At 37.0% G+C, this 22,534-nt stretch overlaps 3 protein-coding genes across 4 annotated transcripts; 2 read left to right on the top strand and 1 right to left on the bottom strand.

Moving 5' to 3' along the window:
* Window positions 1-1,161: 1,161 nt before the first annotated feature.
* LOC127833598 (uncharacterized) lies at window positions 1,162-10,285 on the bottom strand. Its single transcript, XM_052358946.1, has 10 exons — window positions 10,139-10,285; window positions 9,471-9,537; window positions 8,031-8,117; window positions 6,711-6,830; window positions 5,971-6,160; window positions 5,245-5,358; window positions 4,604-4,771; window positions 4,053-4,186; window positions 3,375-3,524; window positions 1,162-1,654 (listed from the first exon to the last, which is right to left on the bottom strand). The coding sequence occupies exons 1-10, from the start codon at window positions 10,204-10,206 to the stop codon at window positions 1,649-1,651; spliced, it is 1,104 nt and encodes a 367-aa protein (XP_052214906.1). The 5' UTR covers window positions 10,207-10,285; the 3' UTR covers window positions 1,162-1,648.
* Window positions 10,286-10,728: 443 nt separating this feature from the next.
* Window positions 10,729-17,335, top strand: LOC127833599 (EGF-like repeat and discoidin I-like domain-containing protein 3). Its single transcript, XM_052358947.1, has 9 exons — window positions 10,729-10,885; window positions 11,346-11,412; window positions 12,316-12,405; window positions 13,028-13,129; window positions 13,717-13,903; window positions 14,602-14,715; window positions 15,420-15,583; window positions 16,061-16,189; window positions 16,937-17,335. Exons 1-9 carry the CDS (start codon window positions 10,827-10,829, stop codon window positions 17,087-17,089), a joined length of 1,065 nt encoding a protein of 354 aa, XP_052214907.1. The 5' UTR covers window positions 10,729-10,826; the 3' UTR covers window positions 17,090-17,335.
* An 809-nt stretch (window positions 17,336-18,144) lies between these two features.
* Window positions 18,145-21,192, top strand: LOC127833600 (uncharacterized). Of its 2 annotated transcripts, none has more exons than XM_052358949.1 (2): window positions 18,145-18,376; window positions 19,749-21,192. In XM_052358949.1, the coding sequence occupies exon 2, from the start codon at window positions 19,771-19,773 to the stop codon at window positions 20,764-20,766; it is 996 nt and encodes a 331-aa protein (XP_052214909.1). In that variant the 5' UTR covers window positions 18,145-18,376; window positions 19,749-19,770; the 3' UTR covers window positions 20,767-21,192. The 2 variants fall into 2 exon arrangements, with proteins under 2 accessions (XP_052214909.1, XP_052214908.1); XM_052358948.1 differs by having other exon boundaries at window positions 18,146-18,384.
* The last annotated feature ends 1,342 nt before the right edge of the window (window positions 21,193-22,534 follow it).

The following is a 22,534-nucleotide window of genomic DNA, read 5'->3' as shown; positions in this document are numbered from 1 at the left end:
AAGTTATGTACATAAACAAAGGGCGGATGGCGGGGTGGCATATGCCAGGAACAACCGAGAGTATCACATCGCTGAGAGCACTACCTCAGGGTGTTTAACACGTCATTTCCGGTAAAGATAGTTCACTTCCGGTATGCCTCAGTGAATAAGGCGCTTGCGTTGAAATCCAGAGGTCCCGGGTTCGATCCCGGGTCTGGGCACATACATGCCAGTCATGTTTCAGCGACTGACAAATAAAGGCTTAGCTCGGCATCAAGACGTGTTTGTTTGTTTTGTTTGTTTTGGTATATGGAAATGGTGGTAGATTTACAAGATCCGAAGCTTGTGGTCTTAATGATGGATGGTTAGGAAGCAAACTGGTTTGATACAAATTGAGCGTCAGTTGTGTATATTCATTATAAACATACCGTGACGTCACAACGTCAGCTTTAAACAGATGCGTAAGCACACTTCCAGAATGGACATACACTTTGATATAGTAAAAGCCTGCTGTTCGATATGACATTTAAAGTAAAAGATGCTTGATCGATCGTTTGTTGAAATCAGAACTTCTTTGCATGTGTTCATGATGTTGCACTTAGAAACTGACTACAGTAAACTGTTCCTTGTGTATTGTATTATTGAACAAAAATAATTACCTGTTATAAGCGTCATATATTTAACAAATCAGTGATTTATCAATACATGTATGCATCTAATTCCACGTTGTTTTTAGGCTTATTTTGTTTCCATTTCAGTAAGTAGCAGAGCGGTTTCCGGTGAGAGCGGATCCGGGTCGCTGAAGACGAAGTAACTTCCGGTTTGATCGTAAATGGAGAACGTCGAACGGTCCAACGGTTTATAAGTATGCGTTGAAAGTGTTCAGGAATTACTTAACTTGCATTCGAGGTTCATGTTACTAGGGAAAAGGTATCCAGCTAACACTTACTTTTGTGATCACAATATAGATGTAAATATGTCTTAAAATTGCTCTTCAATAGTCACTTGTATTTAATTGTGGTGATGGCTTTCTTTTATTTGATATTTGACTTGATATCTGTGTTGTGTTTTGCTTTCATATAAGTATTAAAGCCCCGTTCCCCAACATTAAATAACTTAAAAGTTGCGTCTTAAAACAGATCAAAATTCATCAAAGTCGGTAAAATAATAAATTAATAACGATTTGGTAAACAATAATAATTTATTTGCACACAAAATGCATTTGGAGAAAATTGAGTTAGTATATTTCTTTGCGGACTAAAAGTCAAATACTTGTTCCATTTGCATAGGGGTCTTACGAACATAACCAATATGAAAAACATTTCTTACAAACAAAACAGGTATATATTGCGACTGAACTCTTAAATTTCTTTAAATATATTATTTATTATAAGTATATAAAATGTTACTGTAATCGATGCTAAATTTTTATTTAGCTTATTATTTCTGCATTATGAGTTCACTGTATCATATATCTGGTCTGTATGTTCAACACATTTTAAGTACTTTTAACTTTTTACTTCTACCCTTTACGGTTTAAGAAGTTTTTTTGTAAAATGTTCAATATGTCTAGTATGAATAGAAAGTACAAAATAAAAATACTCTTTTTGTTATCTTGGGAATACCACTTTTTTATTACACTCTTGTTTGCCACTTAGAGGGTGCTTCTTTATTTCTGAAAAAGAAAAATACTTGTATATTTTAAAAGTCTTGATTTTGTTCTTTACCTGTAATATATGTGAATGTATAAATAACTACTGCCAGTCAAGTAAAACTATTTGACATAATCGTACATCCTTAGCAACTTTGGAGGGTAAAAACTATTTATCACATGCTATACCCTGTTTCCAATGTAATACAACCATTACATATTTTTTTATATTACACATGTGTAATACAACATTTTCAAGCGTTTTCATTGGCTTAGTTTTCGTTTATTGACCAATCGCATTTTGTTATTTTGCTTTGTAAAAGCCGAGGCATTCCAAATGACGTCAGGAAATGTAAACAATATTCGAGATTTATCATTATGTTTGCGTAAATATTTATTTAATTTGCTCATTTAAAAGCATGTGATAAAACAGATCTGACACTCGTTGTCATATCATACCATATTTTATTAAACTCGTCCAGGAAATTCGTTAGTAAGCTCGCCAAAGGCTCGCTTACTAGCAAAATTCCTGAACTCGTTTAATAAAATATGGTATGATATGACAACTCGTGCCAGATCCTATATATCCATTTAACACGTTCCGAAGTTATGGTATATTCAAACAGAAAAAGCTGTGCATTCAAAGATTAATTTAAGACGGATTTTTCGTTTATAACCGTCTTATCAAAACGATATTGATTTTTGGTGGGAAATACTGAAATCAGTTTAAGTTACACCGTGTTGTTAAACAAACACACAGAAACACACAGACTGGATCATTTTGCGATAAATAGCGACACTATGGAAATAATTATTACATGTTGTTTAAAAATTACACCTGGGCTAAGAACTACATTTTACTTTGCGAAATCGTAAGTAATTTTATTATTAGGAAGATTACCACATACTAAGAATTATATCGTGTTCTATAATTTAAGAAACATAATAAAGTATCATATTAGTATACTGACTTCGCTCTCGAAAAACGGGGCTTATTGCTTATGCGTTAAGTGTCGTCCCACATTAGCATCAACAGACCGCCCAGATCTGGGACGACACTTTTCGCTTCTATATAATTTTACGTTTCGTTAAAGTCTTGTTTTTATCTATAAGTCGGAAAGTTATGTCCCTGATTAGTATAATTTACGCACATGCATTTAGCACCATTTTCCTAAGTTAAGACGGAAAGTTATGTCCATGATCAGCATTATTTACGCACATGCATTAAGTTATGTCTCTGATTAGAATACTCTACGCACATGCATTAAGCCCCGTTTTCCCATAATTTACGCATATGCATTTAGCCCCATTTTCCTAGAGTAAGGCTCATATGAAGTGATCACGTGAAATGCATTTAGCCCCATTTTCCTACAGCGATGCTCATATGAAGTGATCACGTGACATGCATTAATCCCCGTTTTCCTAGAGCGCGGCTCATATGAAGTGATCACGTGACATGCATTTAGCCCCGTTTTCATAGAGCGATGCTTATATGAAGTGATCACGTGACATGCATTTAGCCCCGTTTTCCTAGAGCGAGGCTCATATGAAGTGATCACGTGACATGCATTTAGCCCCATTTTCCTAGAGCGATGCTCATATGAAGTAATCACGTGACATTCATTTAGCCCCGTTTTCCTAGAGCGCGGCTCATATGAAGTGATCACGTGCGGATTTTATGATAAGTTTGTAGCAAAGTCATCGACATTTACGCTAGAATATTAATACAAAAACCAAGACCGACCTTATAGCTGTAGCATCCGTACATCTCCAGTCTGAACGCAGGCTTGTATGACGTATTCCACGTCAGCGGATACACACGGACGTAACGTGCCGTAATCACGCTCGGTAACGTTTCCATGTGAGTTCCCCCACCCGTGTTACCGCTCAGCCTCTAGAAAAAAAGGTTATAGTAAGAAACACTTAAATATTTAATCAAGGTCTTGTATAACGTAAATTTAAGAAACTAGAACTGTTTCTGTCCTGTCTGATATACCATCTGCCGATTTTGTCAGACAGCATATATAATTCAGTTAAAAAAATGGTTTCAGTAAAATGCATGGGTCAGTACTCTGAAGTTTTGCCTTTTTACCTCATACTATATGCAATGGGCAAAATTTAAGCATGAACATTCACACGGTTAATCACCATGTATTTATGAAAACAGTATTTCTGGCTCGTGAACATTGCACATCCCATATTAAAATATTTTTACATACGACACGTCATGTTGATATCTCGCATAGGAGGCAATATATGAACCATTATACACTAAAAAAGCAAAAAACTAACAACACATCCTACATACGAACTACCGGACGGCGACGACGACGAACAAACGGACAACATGATACCAGTATCGTTTGATGTTAATCCTAAACTTCAGTTTCGATCGTATATCCAGAGAGCATTTCAGTCGTACCTGTGTAGTTCCGGTATAGTCAGTGTAGTTGTAGAAGTGGTTCCCGTCCACACTGTACTGCACGTAGAAGTACTGGGTGTAGTAGTTGGCGTCTGCGTACTGCACACCGACTGCGAACACATCCGTCTCGTTGCCTAAAAGAACATCACCACCACCATCATCATCATCATCATCATCATCATCATCATCATCATCATCATCATCATCATCATCATCATCATCATCATCATCATCATCGTCATCATCATCGTCATTATCATCATGTTCTTCTTCTTATTCTTAATCATCTTCTTCTTCATCTTCTTCTTCTGCATCGACAACAACAGCATCTTTACCATCATCAAAATCAGCATCAGCAGCAACATTGTCATTATCGTCGTAATTAAATTCAGCACCAGGGTAATCTCAATCATATTTACAGTCTCCGTCATAATTTCATGTCCACCAGTAGCATCGACATAACAACAACATGAGCGTGAAGCAAAATATAAAGTTTGAATAAAAATGCAAACATTTAAAAACGAACATGGCCTCTTATATACGAGAATTACCGAAGTCCACTTGGAAGTATGACGTTGCATCCATGCCGTACCAGGCGCTGCCACCGTCAATTCTGACGGCAGTAGCGGCGTAAGAGCTGTACATGTTGAATCCGCTCAACTGCGCGTCCTTGACGTACTTCAGGGAGTTACTTATACCAAGTGGGTTGCTGGCACAATCTGTAATAAATATTTCGCATCGGGTCATGTCGTATCGTATGGTATCTTTTCGTAACTTTTCTGAACTTTACGGTACATATCGTATCGTATCAGAACGAACAATCTTTGTATTGGTCTTTAAACCTAATTGAGTGAACCACCGTTATGCAAATATTAGTCTTACTCAAAATACCATCTGTTACATATCGTGTGTGTGTTTGCAATGAGAAATATATGTTATGACGTCATGCTTATGATTTGCACTGTTTATTTTATCCACAGATTAACAACAAAAATCAAGATTTGTGTTTACAGATCGCAAAATACGGAGATTTTGTTGGAGTACATTCAATATAACATATCAATCGGAAATTTATTTTGATTCGAAATTCAACCGATTTAATTCGTCAAATGTAAGGTCATGAGACCATGGATATGATCCCGTTTTTATTTCTATTTATAGTAACACATGTCATCATAAACGTTCTACTCACTCAAGTTACACGTGACCCCGCCGTACGGACGGACGCAGTCGCACGAAAAGCCGTCATAGTGGTCAGTGCACGCTCCCTCGTTTAAACAGGGAACAGTTGCGCAGCCGTCGTAGCCTTTAATTTAAAGCACCGAAAGAACAATGGGCCTCGTTTAGATAAAACTGGACTTCATGCATTTGCGTCTAATGTCGTCCTACATTAGCAAGTGCACTCGGCACAGGCTTACCAGAGACAACAATGTCCAACTAAACTAGATTTTCGTTTAGATTAAACTTCCTGTAAACAAAACATACGATCAAAGCGGAAAGTAACGTCAGACTCGTCACTGATCAGTTTGTGCAGTTTGCACAGCCTGTGAACGAGGCTCTAAGAAATACTGTTATGGAGAGAACAACATATCGGTAAAATCAGTGTTTCTCATCGTGTCTCAAATACGCGAATTCTTGAGAAAATAACGAAAGGACGGCGTCCTAAACTTGAGCATTGCTTATTTATATTGAATACTCTAAAAACTGTGTGCCGCATTGTAAACTCATTGAACAGTTCAAACATAACATCTTTAAACGTTGACATTTCTAAAACAGCGAATTAAACGAGTCAACAGCTAATGTATATCATTTTTTATAAGCTTAATAATCCGCAAAGTGAGCTTTAACTTGTGTTTGTTCAATGTAATTTCTATTTTATTCCATACGTAAAGAATGGCGTAGAATAAAAATTACTTACCTCTTGTAACGATTCTGAAGATGTTGTCGGCGTATTTCCCGTGTCCGTCGGTCGCTCTTATTGTAAACACGTATGTGGCGTCGGCGTCGGGGATGATCCCGCTTACAGTGCCGGTAAAGGCCCGAAGAGATATGCCCGGGGGTAGGGATCCAGCCACCACGCTGTAGGTAACATTCAAACCTTCCGGGTCCTGTACAGGATAATGGTGCTTTAAATGCAGCATTAGTAAAAACGAATAGAGATTCCGACTTAATACCATTCAAGCTGCTCTTGCAAATTGAAATCATCATCAAAGTCATCATCATCATCAACATCATCATCATCATCATCATTATCATCATCATCATCATCATCATCATCATCATCATCATCATCATCATCATCATCATCATCATCATCATCATCATCATCATCATCATCATTATCATCATCATCACCATCATCATCGTCGTCTTCTTTTTCTTCTTCTTCGTCTTATTGTTCTTCTTCGTCTTCTTGTTCTTCTCCTTCTTCGTCTTCTTGTTCTTCTTCACCCTCTTCTTCTTATAAATAATAATTATCATCACCTTTATATTCACGTCTTTTTCTTTGTCGTCGTTCTTCCTCTACTTTTATTATTATAATAAAGTCCATCATTTTTACAATTATTATTATCAGTATCTCCAATAATGTAATTCTGATCAAATCTATCATAATAATATTCAGTTCAACCAGAAACCATTTTTAAAAAGCATGCATACCACAGCTGAAACATTCATATTCACAACTTCGCCCGCCTTAAATTCGCCCAGGTATCCATACGGGGTTTTACTGGAAACTGGTCCGTGTGATTGCCATACTGGCGGTTTACTCTCGATCATCTGAAGGAGGAAAAGGAACCAGTCTACACAATTAATGACAGTTCGGCACGAAGAACTGCGTTTCGAAAAATAGTTCGTTCTACGTTGCTTTTGATAAGAAACGATTTCAAGTTATGTACATTTGTATATAAATTTTTACAGTGCCTTTTCTCAGCAAATTTCTGAAATGTTTACACTTAATCAGAAAATAATAAATAACTAGAAATCTTAACAATTGTTGTTTCCACAATTATGGAGCACTTTATTTAAGAATAAATCAAAGATATCAACACTCAGCCAATAAACAATAAATTGGAGTTTTGATGCGCCAGAATAAAACAACAATCTGTAGGCTCGCATAAGAGCGACAAATAATAGTTGATTGGTATATACATACGATAATGCGGAAACTGTTTTAATCGAACATGACTGTTAGAAATGTAAAAGTGGTATACATGTTCCTATGCTCCTCATATGATCGATAACTTGTTATTGCATTTTATTTCGCACTTAAACAGCAACATGATTTATACTTCTGTACATAGATCGATGATAAGGATGTCACATAATGTTCATATTTATTTTGTTTAAAAGTCGGGCTATATTTTTTTCTAACTTTTCTTTTAAAGATGACTTTCGAGTAATCAGTTTGTACTCAACATTGTAATTCTCGAATCAGCGGTAGAGGTATGATTTGAGTCGTGTTCTGAGAAAACTGGGCTTAATGCTTGTGCGCAAAGTGTCGTCTCAGATTAGCCTGTGCAGTCCGCACAGGCTAATCAGGGACGACACTTTACGCCTAAATTGGAATTTTGCTAAGAAGAGACTTCATTTAAACGAAAAATGTTATTAAAGCGGAAAGTGCCGTCCCTGATAAGCCTGTGTAGACTGCACAAGCTAATCTGGCACGACACTTTACGCACAAGCATTAAGTCTAGTTTTCTCAGAGCGCGGCTCATTTATATGAGTTATAGTTTGGATGACTTTATAAGGGGGTAGGAGGATTACACTGTATCGGGGGCTAACTCCATAGAGGGATGTATACGGTGGATGACTGTATTAATGGATGGGGGAAAGGTTGCATAGGGGGAGCGGGGTGATTGTATAGGGGTATGATGATGTGCATAATTAAATGACACACATCCAAGTTTTTTAAGTATATTTTTTACAATATGTAACAATAATCTATAGACAATTATTAACCGAGATGTCTATACGTGCCTGAATAATGAAGAGAATGTCCTCTCCATCCAGATAGATTGAGCCTCCGTACCCGGCTGCCAGCGTCACGTTACCGTTCAAGCCAGACTAGAACGATGAAAAACAAAAAAACATCACTTCATAAATCCAAAAGTTCTAACATATTTGTTTCAAATAACATTTCCAAAAATGATTGAAAGGCAGTCTAAAATACTTAAGTCTTCCTTACGGTATACAGGGGTTACAATAACAGAAATATTTCTAACCTTGTCATAATATATGAGCCGCGCTCTGTGAATAGGGAGTTGAATGAATACATGTACGTAAAATGTCGTCACAGATTAGCCTGTGCAGTCCGCAAAGGCTAATCACGGACGACTCTATCCGCGTGAACTGGATTCTTGCTAAGAACAGACTCTCTTTAAACGAAAAAAAAAACATAAAGCAAAAAATGTCGTCCCTGATTAGCCTGTGTGGACTTCACAGGCTAATCAGGGAATACACTTTACGCACATGCATTTAACCCTTTTTTCATAGAGCACGACTCATATCTTTTTATGTGGATTATTTTATTTTGCGAATATAATCAAATGTAGAAAAAAGGATTGAACACTCAACGTGGAATACCAAAACGGTAATGTATCAGCACAAACAATGTGCATCTGTACGGTAAGTTTAAACAAATAATGTTATGGCTTAACAGGGGTTTTCGGAAGATATTTTTAAAAAGTGTAATTGCTTAACACGAACTTTGGTAATAAATTAGTTTCAGTATTTCTATTAATTTCCTTTATATCTTAAACATTCAATTAACGTTTAAATAATATATTGATTATATCTTTAGTGAGCTGAAAACTCAGTTTAAACCTATATTTTGTCGCGATATGGTTGATAAGTTTGGGTAATGTCGTCTAGTTTTACCATATTTATTAACGCTCGATTGTATCAAAAGCCTTGCTCTCGAGTCCGTTTCCAGGGTTGAACCAGTTCTTTAAAGTATGGCGTGTATTAAGGAAAGATATATAGAACGCTATTGGACTTCAAATCGAACCCGGTATCTCAAACGATTGGTGGATACCATATTTTAAAATCAAACCCGAGGTTAACATGACGTTTGAAGCCCGCATGACAGTTAATTGAGCGGTCAACACATTATTTGTATTTTTCGTTGGGATATGTTACATGCTATTTTATTGGACTTGTTGTTTGTACATTGGACAGCTAAATTGATAAGATGATTCAACATTACAATACAATTTTCGTTGAAATGAAGTCTCTGCAAGGGAAAAGCTAGTCGAGGCGGAAAGTTTCAAACCATATGAAACATAACAAAGTGTGTAAGACCAACACTTTTACTTATATGTTAATTTCCTTGCTTGACCATTTCTTGTTCGTGGACATATGAAACAGTCAATATTTAGAGAACTATATTTTTCGCATGAATACAAGATGGCCACTCACGTTCAGTCCGATCGCTCCATTTTGCTCAGCCTTTATCGCGATGCTCGGCTGGTCAATAAACAGAGGGCTGAAAACAACGAGCCATGTTAAACCATTTCACTTAGCCGTCTGAAAGCGCAGTCTTCCTAAGTGTGTGCATTTGATAACTAATCGAATATTTCAGCAATAGTAAGCTCAGCCGAGCTGCCCCACCATACCAACACCATTTAGAAACCACTCGATAACCCCCGAAAAGGTAAAAGCCCACATGATTAGTTTTTTTTATTACTGAAATCTCTATTCGCATTCCTCATAATAACACAACTAATCCACCTGTAGGGTTGTATGTGTTTTTTTAATTGTACCGTGTATCAGCCTTCAAACTTTAAGGCAATTCTGACCGAAAACAAAATCGATTCTCATTGTTGAAAAACGGTTGTAAAAATCTATGCATTATTAAAGCACCCATTAGATATCATTTTATTTTAAATCTATATATAACGAAGAACGTTCATTATAATATACATTTCCTATCGTATGCTTTATATGTCTTTCTTTATGAGCAACCGTTTAAAACCAATAAAGTTGTTTTGCAACGCAGCCATCAAAAGAGTCATAAGCACACAATAACAAAATACTTGAATTAGGTGTAAAATACACCGTGTCATTATAATGAAAATGTAACTCACTCATAGGAAGCCGACAGAACGGTAGCTGGAAGCAGCAAAGTCGACAGCACAAAAACAAGCATCGCCATTTTGTCCGTAATTCGAATATACGGAAGTCGACTTTACGCTTCCGGTGTTAAGACTCAGTTCGGGGATATTCTCAAAATTATTGTTTCGAGTTTTAAAAATTAGTCACAGTATGCGTATTTTTGGGGCGTAATGGATTACTTGTGAGTCTGTAATTGGTATAGAATGCGATCGTCAATTTGTTTTTTAATTATTCTTTTGATAGTTAAATCTGAAATAAGAAAGTGTCATCTTCGTTTGATAGATTGCCAGTCTGATATTAATTCTGGACGGGCCTTAATATCGTATGATTTAATAGACACATGTCTGACCTAATTAACCAGAATGGTACAATATTGAGACATTGATTTTGAAGAAAATGAGGTTATGTTCCTCTTAAGTGTTTGTTTGGCTACCCTGTGATCATGTTCTTATCTGTTCTGGACATCAATCATTTAAATGTGTCACTTTAACACAATCGCACTGTTTACTCAGCGGCCAAGGTATCAATAACATTTTTCTTATCGATCCCTGTAACCAACTTCGGAAAATGCATGAAAACTGGTCAAACCGCTTGCCAAAAGATTTATCCAAAATATTTCGAAGATAATTTTTCGCGACGCCATTTTGAAAGGAATTGAAAATGGAGTCGTTGAAGGTTCTGGCCGTTTGTTTGAGTCTGGTGTATGTCGCAAAAGCCAGGTATGTTAAACCAACTTTTCTTGTTGATTTTGTTTAAATCTATAGCGAGTGTATAAATCGGAATACTTTATATTTATTTTCATTGTTTTAAACATATGTTTTTTTATTTGCTCTATTCACATTGTTCAGCTTTGCAAGTGCGACCGTCTCTTAATCCAGTTCAGTAAGAAAAATAACGAATTTACGCTTAGAATGATTCGATTTTTGCATTAAACTCACACAGACATTGGAAGACGTATTTACCAATGTGACAACTCGAACCAAATAAGCATACTATTCACAACTGTTTCCAAGTAATTGTCCCAGTTAATAAAAATGTGTATCGTTCACTTACGGAACATTTAGGATCCCATAATAATTATAATGAAAACTGTATGGGCAACGGAAATCTAATTACATTGTATCTTATATTGATATTGTTGTAATCGTTTCTTTTCACTATTCGTCCTTTTCATTTAAGCTTTTTCGAAGTTCGATACCCGAGCGTGGTGGTCGCAGCAGAAACTGGCGGGAATCTAACCATTGAGGTATCTGATATTGAGACATACTGGTACCTTTATTGAGATGCTGACCATTGCTATTTGTTATTCATTCGATCCGCGTTATGGGAAAACTGGGCTTAATGCATCAACGAAAAGTTTTGTCCCAGATTAGCCTGCTCAGTCCGCTCAGGCTAATCAAGGACGACACTTTCCGTCTTATTTGTATGTGCATTTAGGAGAGACCTCCTTTAAACAAACTTCACGTGGAAAGTGTCGTCTCTGATAAGCTTATGTGGACTTCACATGCTAATCTAGGACGACAATCTACGCATATGAATTGAGACATTTTTTTCCAAAGAGAGACTAATTTAATTCTGATGGATTGGAGATTTGCTTGTGGGCTAATTGATAATGCAGAGGATAACATCGATGATGATAATTTTATTTATAAGCGTTTGCTGATTAACATGAATGCGATGAAAGTCGTAATGGTAATGAATCTTTTAAAAGACAAGAATTCGGTTTAATGTGATGATGTTGACGATTTTGGAAAATAATGCTGCTGCTGCTGATGATGATGATAATGATGCGTATTAATGTGATGAATATAATCCTGTTGCTGTTGTTATGTTACTGCTGCTGATGATGATCATGATAAAAATGACGATGATAAAACTACGTGTGATAAAGATAATGTTTTGGTTGTTGCTTCTTTTACTGCTGCTGCTGCTGCTGATGATGATGATCATGATGATAATGACCATTTATGTGATAAAGAAAATGCTGATGTTGGTGCTTCTGTTACTGCTGCTGCTGCTGATTATGATGATGATCGGGCAGTCATGGTTTTGATAAAGGTTTCCATAGTGCTGATGATGACAACGATATATCAGCCAGACAGCTTATAAATATTACTTCTGAATCGTTCCACGTTTATTTCTCTGTTAGGCTGGCCCCAACGCTGGCAACATCTACATGACCCCTGGAACGAGGGGAACAGTGTTCATCGGACGGACGGACATGCTCAAGCTGTTTGAGGTATGCTAAAGAATACAAAGAAATCGACTTGAAACCGTATGGGAAATGTTATAAAGAGACTATTGTTAGGTCTATGCACGAAATGCGTATTTAGACAAGATTATTTCGCCTGTTGCTTTAAAATTAAATGTGCCTAATTACTGTGAGCTTTCTCTAACTTAGCACTTTTCGAAAATAATCACATCTTTGCTTACTTGCGCTAGTATGTTTTCACGGTACAAATGTTTATTGTTCCCGTCATTTTCATCCCGCTCAATTCGGGTATCATCTTTCAATATCCGTGTTTGTATAAAGATGCACTACATGTATGTAGACATGCTGTTTCGTACCAATCATGATGTCAAGTATTAAATATATGCCTTCTAAGAATGTCCGGAACTATTTTCAAATACCCTGGCCTCTCGTGATATGTTAAATATCCATGATTACTTGTGCTCGATTGGTCGTTAATTGAATTGGTACTAAAAATATACTGGACAGTAACCCAGAGCATGGCTAGGCGACATTCAACGTATTTTCGATACCCGGGGTACATTGTAGTATACTTAAGAGTACACGAGACACTTTTAAGTACTACTGGAGCCTATCATGAATTATTGAGCATTACTTATCGTATCTGTAGATCGTGAACAGCCAGCCTCCGATCTGGGGTCAGAAGGCTCCTTATGGCTCCCTAGGAACTTTCCTCGGGGGAGACAATATCACTGTTCAGCTCACAGCCATGGTGAGTACCAGGGGTTTCCCCTTCAGGTATTGATACGTTTAAATATTAAGGGAATATCAAATAAATGACTTTGATGTACAAAAGGGAGGGTAAGATGACATGTAGAAGATAGCAGTAATGATGATGCTTACGACGACGACGACGCTGACAATAGATATCGCGATGATGAAGATGATGACGATGATGATGATGTAGAAGAAGAAGAAGAAGAAGAAGAAGAAGAAGAAGAAGAAGAAGAAGATGATGATGATGATGATGATGATGATGATGATGATGATGATGATGATGATGATGATGATGATGATGATGATGATGGTGATGATGATGACGATGGTGGTGATGATGATGATGATGATAATGATGATGATGATGATGACGATGATGATGATGATGATGATGATGATGATGATGATGATGATGATGATGATGATGATGATGATGATGATGATGATGATGATGATGATGATGGTGGTGATGATGGCGACGATGATGATGACGGCGACGATGATGATGACGGCGACGATGATGATGCTGATGATGTTTAAGGTATATCTAGTATTGTTGAAAAAACATTTCAACCATTCCAGGATCCAGAAGGCTCGAAACTGAGATTCGAGAAGATCGCCGGTGCTTTGCCTCCCGGCGTGTTACTCTCTGCTTCAGGTCTGCTGAGCGGAGTGGCGCCCGATGTAGACGCTACGTACGAATTCGGCATCCGGGTGGTGGACGAGCAGGGGAAATACGCTGACCAGACGTTCACCATCGATACCCGAGGTTACATTCGTGTAAACAAATTAGCCGCGTTCTTGCAAAAATGGGCTGATTGAATGTGCGTACAGTGTCATTCTGGATCAGCATGTGCAGTCCACACACGCTAATCAGGGACGACACTGCACTGTTATGGTATTTTTCAGTCGCAAGACGTAACTTCCTAACAAAATTGCAATTTAGGCGGAGAGTGTCGTCCCAGGTCAGCTGTGCGGACATCACAGGCTTACCTAAGAGGATACTTAATTCATAAGCAACAAGCTCATTGTTCCCAGAACGAGGCTCACTTGATGTGATAATCAGCCTTTCAGAGGTCATTCACGACCAAGAATTGATTACAGCCTATGTGCTTGGCAACGGTTTTTACGTGTTTTAATGGCATTAAAAACTCATAGAGAAATGAAACGAAAGCATAATGTTAGAGTGCATAATACAATAATGCTTAGCTATTCTACGGAGAAGCCCATAATTTTCTTCAGAGCATCATTTATCGATCTTATTAAACAGGCAGCTTGTTGATCTGGAAATATTCGAGTTTGAAAAGAGATCGGTGCCTTTGTCAGGTAGCATCATTTCGATAATCGTATTATTTTATTATAATAATATTAATTTCAAGAAACATGACATTAATAGTATGTTTTATGCATTGCCGTATTGACATCATTATGTCGACATGTCCGTTTGGTGTGTTTGTGCCTTTTTAGAGCTGGACCAGTGTCGCTCTAACCCCTGCAAGAACAACGGGGTCTGCACGGACGCGTACGGTAACTACACTTGCCACTGCACAACACAATACGGCGGACGCACGTGCACAATAAGTATGTAGTCGCGAAGGTTTGTGCTATTAGTAAGACGCAGTATGCTAATTCATGTAATGTCATATACATTTTAATTGGAATTATTGCGTATTTAGTTATGTGTAGCCTGTGTTGCGTCTGTATAATATAAATCACATCTTCTAAAACTCACAAACTGATTGCATAACGGGCATGTATATCATAGTAATATACCTTACGCGAACGCATCGAAGGGAATTTGGCAAATCTATGTCCGCTTACAAACAGAAATGTTTGGCGGATTGAAAAGAATATTTGAATGTTTGTTCCAATTCTAGAAAAAAAATAACAACATGAAACGAAATTGTATCTTTCTGTTATTATAAGTTTTTGGGCTTCAATATTAAAAACTTCCCGGATCACATTTTTTGTTGCGTTAAAAAAAGCGTTGAAGAAAATCTTGTTTTTCTGTTCCTTTAAATTTTAGCCGATCGGAAATGTCGTTGATTAAAGTTAGTAGTTACTTTTCTTGATTTGTTTTCAACAATTAGCACAAAATATACATGCATGTTTATAAATATACACATTCTTAAGTTATTTCACCTGAGTGCCAAAATGTTAATATTGGAATACTCGCACTCCGCAATCAACATACGAAAACGCGACAGTGAATGTTTGCATCCGTGAACAGTTTTCTCCTTAAATTCACCCAATGTCTAAGAAAACGTCTTACAAACCTTCATCAGATTGTGAGAACGAGGCTGTGGGCGTGGCTTATGGTGTTCGGAAGATCCCGGATGCGCAGATGTCGGGCTACTACGCGTTCGGCGGAAGTGACCACAAGGCGTACGAGGGCCGCCTCGAAAGTACCACTGGGTGGATCGGCGAGAACGCGGCCTCGTGGCTGCAGGTGCGAGTCGAGTCCCGGTTGTGGGTCAAACGTATATTGGTCCAGCGTCAGAAACCTTTTTGTTAAAATCACGTGTGGTAGTACTATGCATTGTGGGTTCAAAACTGTTTGGGTCCATTGACAGACACCTTTTAAATTTAAACTTATGTTTTGTAGTACTATTCATTGTTAACAAGTGTTCACAATCACAAGAAAGCTAGAAAAATACAAGAATTGACAACAAATATATTTGTACAATGGCTTAGTGCGTCTCTAAATTACAATGTACATGAGCCCACACATCAACATTTAAAACAACCAACTTATGGAATTCATATCAAAGACATAACCAGCAAAAGATGGCTGCCACTATTTAAAGCAGAAACTAAGGTCGATATAAACGTCGGTACGAAGGGTTTGTTTCTGACTTTCCAGGTACGGTAACGATTTGAATGGCACAATAACAAATGTGCATTCAGCGCTTTTATTTTGTTGCAGATTGATTTTGGCAACGAGCGGAAGGTTCACGCTGTTGCCACGCAAGGCTACTCGGACACGTTCAATCTGGTCACCTACAAACTCGCATGCAGCGTCGACGGCAACTCGTTCATTGACGCGGCGTCAAAGGTAACGTCAATAAAAACCACGATACGAAGCTATTGACCAATTTCAACAAAGAAAATAATTGAATATTAAATATATAAATACTGTTTGGAAAAGTCAATTATATTTCTCAATTCTATAAATCATTTTACAAGTATTGACATTAGTAAACGCAATCGTTCATACTTCATTAAAATAAGCGTTTGATAAATAAAACGTTCATTTGAAACATTTGTAAAAATGTCTTAGAATAGATATTCGCTCAAATATTCATACGAAACTAGGTGTACGTATGTAAAACTCCATCAATTTAATGCATCAACAGACCGAGACTTTAAGCTGAAATTTTGGACTATTTGAAACACAAATAGTTCAAAGTTAGGAGCATGACCTTAAGGGATTAGATGATTAAATGGCTAATGTAAACAGTCGCTTTGCAACATGTATAAAGAATTATATTCCATTTAAAGATGTTACATGATATTTACATGTTAACCCTTTCAGTGCGGGAACCGAATTATGAAGGCCTTTGCAAACAGTTTGGATCCAGATGAGACGCCACAGAACGTGGCGTCTCATCAGGATCCAAACTGTTTGCTATTCTGATAGTATTCTTTGAAAACAATCAAAGAAAATGCTAATTTTAGAAATTCAGCAGACGACATTTTTGCAGACGACAAATTTCCCAGCATGCAAAGGGTTAAATGAGTTTAATGTGCACACTGTCACTACCGCACATAAATATCTAACTAACCACTATTCTCCATGCAGAATTTTACCGGAAGTGGAGCGAGCTTCAAGACGATTACGAAGCAAGTTCTCCCGTCTCCAGTCATCTGTCGCTACCTTCGCTTCCTTCCGCTCACGTGGACGAATTCACATCCGGGTTTTCGCGTAGAGGTTTACGCATGTGACGAATACTAAGGATCTTTGTCTTTAAAAATGGGACTTACTTTTTCAGAAAAGTGACTACTTTCTTTATAAAATGAACTGGAAATCTGCTTAGAAAATGCTCACACTATGTGTTTATGCTAACAATTGGACTGTCATCAAAATATTGCTGAAGTTTACGTCATATATTAATAAGATTTGCATAACTAACCCTCAAGTAACATAAAAGACACGAAACTTGTATGTACATGTACAACTACAAATATATGAATACACCAACTTTTTATTTTTCGTTCATACAAACGCCTGCATATAATGTATGTTCTATTATGCAAGTGAATTTTATGTACCTATTTATTTTCTACGGGTATCAGTATTATTTCAATATTATTATTTATGCATTATTTACTTCATTTAACGGAAACAGGACTTTCTAAATCAACTCTCCGTCGTTCCAACCAGGAATATTTTAAAGTTTCAAAGGCGCCCTGTATTTCGGTTTTACTCGCGTTAATTACGTTTGCACACCACGCTCTTCAATCTCCTATGCAGTGTTCTACCTTATAAATGACCGGGCGCATGCCCAAGGGAAGTAACTGCTGTGAGGAGTTTGCACGCTCTTACTCGGTTTGTATATGGATAAACAATAATTAACAATTAGCGTCGCAGGGTAAAATGTACACTCCTCTTAAATAATGGAAAACCAGGTTTAATGCATAAGCGATGTGTCGTCCCATATCAGTCAATGCAGTCCGCACAGGCAACTCATGGACAACAGTTTCTGCCTACACTGGGTGCAAGCTTATAAGAAAACAAAAAAATACCATTTAAGCGGAACGTGTCGTGTTATATGAGCCTTTGCTTACACGCATTTAGCCCCATTTTCCCAAAATACGTCTGAATAACACTTCTGGTGGTATATTAAACAATCGATCCGGCTATATGGAATGGTACACGTACAGTTACTGATCAATATTTACCACATTGCAGTGTCTCTACACAAAACAAACGTTATTGTTCAGAGTCGGTAGTTGTCTTCAGACTTAATTATATTAAAATATTGTTATCCCCGAGTGTTCAAACATGACAATTAAACAAATCAAAGATCTAAAAAGTTACATAGACTAACACTACCACCACGACCAATATCGCCAACATCATTATTTTCAATTATAACAAGCGTTATCATGTTAACTTTTAAACCGTTTATTTACTTTTGTCAATTAACCTGAGTTTTACGCTGAGATATCACTATCTGTGTGTTGCCTGCATTTTGAACTATCGATATCAGAAGTTTCATTTTATTTGGATAAACTACGTGTAAGTCGGTATGTATTACATTATACATAGTATTTAGCTGTATTGCGTTTATTAAGATTTCAGAAATGTTGTTTAAACAAGGATTTGAACTTATCCGAAAAAAAAAATATAAAAGAGAAAGGGCTATATAACGCCGAATAAAGTTATTCTCGCCCACGAATTAACGTAAGAAATGCGCGCCTGCTGCTCTTTTAATCGCATGTACGTGACTACGGGACCACATCAATCGGCACCAATGCACACCTGTGTCGCGTACGCGTTGCGATTTGTTCATTGTCTAATGATATGGTAATAGTCTCTTTATTAGTCCGTGCGTATGTCCGCTCTTACGCCTGTTTATTCTCTATAGAAAAGCTTTTCTCATAGTATTTTGTTTAAATAAAGAATCAAATGCATGCACAATGATAAATAGAATATAAATCAGTATACATGATATAAATGCCATGTATTTTCAGTCACAACGGGTTACCTTTTATATATCAATGTGCATTTGTATCAAATATGTAATTCAATAAAAGTCCCAGTTCTGTCCCGCTTTAGCGACGACTGATTCACAAGATTGCGCATAGCAGCATTAACGTATTCGATCAATTATCTAAGTGTTTGCCCTGCTTGTGAGGCTACTTTCAATTTTGATTACGAAACACAATAGTTGTGTTTTTTAATGACTTCAGGTTCTGTTCTTTTCGAGTTTGTTTTTCTTTAAATTGATTTTTGGGCGATTGCTTTCTGCAATTCGCCCCATAGGTAACATAATATAAGTATACCGACGAACGAAGTCCGTTATTGCAACCAACCACTTTGCATCTCCAGATTCTGCATTCGCAAACAATATAGCTCCGATCGCATTGTTTTAGTACTAATGCGCCACAAAATACACTATGACGAAATAAATCGGTATTTTCAGTAGCAAAAAAGTGACCAACAAGAAGACTAAAGCTATCGGAAAGTGTTTGATTTTTTTAATAAAACATTTTGCGGAGATGAGTGTGTCCACCCGGCTAACTCAGTCGGTAGAGCAGTTCACTGATAAACACGGGGTCGTGGGTTGGAGTACCAAGTACAATGATACTTTTTTCCCTATTATTGAATGGATTTACTTAATTCTTTGACAGAACACCCATTTGGACAACAAGCCCTGTCTGTTTTAAAAAACTTATTTTAAAAAGCAGTATTTACATTTAACCCCAATAGCTAAATCATAAAAGGTTGACAGCCTGTCATCCTTCCTTACTTCCATCTGTTTTCTTCAAAAAGGTGATTGGTTGGCATCACGGTGTATAGTGTTTTAACGACCACAAAATTTGAGCAAAATCGCCCCATTCATTTTGAGATTCAATTATATTTCCTAATTATTTGATTCTTTTTTCAGGTTTATAATATATAACTAGAAAATGACGTCATCACTTCCTATCATAGACATGTCAAAGGCTTACACAGAGCGCAATGAGCTCGCCAAGAAAGTAGTCCTTGGTCTCGAAAACGAAGGATTTATATTCATAGACAACGTCGCAAAATTGGATTATGATGGGCTTTTTCGCGCATGCAAATGGTTTTTCGATAAGCCGATCGAATTAAAGCGAACAGTGATGAGAAACATTTGGAACCCCGAAAATTCGAACATTTACCGGGGGTATTTTCCAATCACAGAAGGAGAACCTAGTCGGAAGGAAGGTTTTGAATTCGCGCGCGATGTCAGATATGATGACGTAACAGTTGCTAAAAATAACTGGTTCTACGAGAAGTCTCCTTGGCCAAAGGAAGATGGGGAATTCCCTTTTAAGGAATTCCTTCAAGAAAGTTATGAGATTCTACACAACACAGCTCTAGAGATTCTAAAGCTAGTCGCAATCGGTTTGGGTATTGAGGAAAACATCTTCGAAGACATGTTTTTGGACAAACCATGTTCTACATTTCGGATCATGCATTACCCGCCTTGGAAAGGGGAACCGCCAAAAAACGCGATTGTCGAAGATGGAAAAGTCGTCATAACTCCGGAACACACGGACACAAATTTCCTGACACTTCTCACTAGATTCAACTATGGCGGACTGGAGGTTAAGACCATGGATGGTTCGTGGGCGGAAGTGGATCCAAGACCCGGAAGTCTCGTCATGAATATATGGGACACCTTCTCCAGAATGATGGGTGGAAGGCTCAAAGCGACGAAGCATCGAGTTATTGACATCGGCATCGACCGTTACGCCGTTCCGTTCTTTTTCACGCCTCGTTACGACGGTGACATCGGTATCAATTTCATGTCAAAAGCCACCGGGGTGGGACAGGAACACCGGGTGGAGCGATACGGACCCTGGGTCCTCGACGTCATCAAAAACCAGAAAAAGTACTTTGAGTACCGAGTGCTACCGGATATTGAGCCGAAAGCATAGAGTGACGTTTTTGTTTTTGTGCTATGCGATATTGTACGGCGATTGAGTAACTATGATCGAGGCAAAACGTTATATTGAAATATAAATTCTGTGTACGGACGGAGCTTCATTTCATTTCTATTTGGTGTCATATTTGATAAAGATTATCGACGGAATGCATGCATGCATTTGTGTCACATTAATATGGCTTAGTTTCTATATGATTAAAAGATATAAAATATTGCGTTGAAAAAAAATCAAAATAATGATGATAACACTTATTATAATGACAAAATTGACGACAATGATTGTGATTGATAATTGACGACGTTGTGACGACATGATGATTAATTGAACATATGATGCCACAGGCTGTTTTTTTTTATTCTAAAAGAATATGTAGTGTTCAGTGATATATATGAATAAATTGTTGCATAACGTCACAAATATGTGAAGACAACATATGCAGCATATGCAAACAACAGCGCAAACACGCATAACAATGCCGACCGCCGGTGTATTTGTGTGATATGGTAATCGCCCTTTTGATTTACTTCACGAGCCAAACTTCAAATATTAAAAAGAAAGTGAGTTGCTAATTTGTGTTAAGCGTGTACACTTCTTGTAGCATACTTTGAACTAAATATAAGATAGTATCTAGCCCGCGAGCACGATTGTATCGCGCGATATTGTATTTATATTTCGTTCTGGCGTTCTATCATTATTTAACGCGGAACGGAGGAAAACGGAAAAAACTAAAACGTCAAAGAATCGATTTCAATTCGTTTCAATTTTCATAATCGTTTTATGTACGATTGATTTTTAATTTCAATTCGTTTTCTGTCAAATGCAAATCGTAAAAACGATAAAACGAACCTTATCTGTTGCCCTGAGTTCTTAGCCGAGTGATATTTGTAAACAACATGCAATAATTATTGCAATAGTGTCGTTAATTATCGGAAAATAATCCAGTCTGCGTGTTTGGATGAGCCTGTTTAACCTAAAGTGATTTCAGTATTTCCCACCAAAACTAAATAACGTTTGTTATAAGCCGGTTATAAACAAAATATCGTTCTTAAATTAATCTTTGCATGCGCAGCTTTTTCTGTTTGAATATACCATAACTCGGGAACGTGTTAAAGTGTGTGTGACTGTGTCTCAAAGTTTAACTTAACTGGCGGCTGTAATTTATACATGTAAATATGTATTACAGGTAAATAACAAAATCAAGACTTTTAAAATATGAAAGTACATGTATTTTTCTTTTTCAAAAATAAAGAATCACCTTTTAAATGACAAACAAGATTCTAAATTAAATGTGGTAATTCGGGATAAAAAAAGTATTGTTATTCTGTAGTTTCTATTCGTAGTGGATCTAATACACATTTTACACAAAAACTTCTTAAACCGTAAAGAGTATTAGTTAAAAGTACTTAAAACGTGTTCAACATACAGACTAGATATATGCCAACATATTCATGCTTTATATTTGAAACAAAATATTCGACATACATAGTGACCTTCATAATGCAAAAAAAATAAGCTAAAAAACACTTATTAAGCATCTATTACCGTAACATTTGTATGTACATATAATAAATAATATATTTACAAATGTAAGAGTTCTGTCGCAATATATGCCTGTTTTGTTTGTAAGAAATGCTTTTCATATTGTTTTTGTTCCTAAGAGCCTTATGCAAATAGAACAATTATTTGACTGTAAGTCCGGTAAAAACGGAATAATGTAAGTCTGAGATGAAAGGAATATACTAACTCAATTTTCTCCAAA

Source organism: Dreissena polymorpha, chromosome 6 (genome assembly GCF_020536995.1).
Source record: "Dreissena polymorpha isolate Duluth1 chromosome 6, UMN_Dpol_1.0, whole genome shotgun sequence".
Classification (NCBI taxonomy): domain Eukaryota; kingdom Metazoa; phylum Mollusca; class Bivalvia; order Myida; family Dreissenidae; genus Dreissena; species Dreissena polymorpha.
The sequence above is the reverse complement of the archived record's forward strand: the minus strand, read 5'-3'. Positions and strand labels throughout refer to the sequence as shown.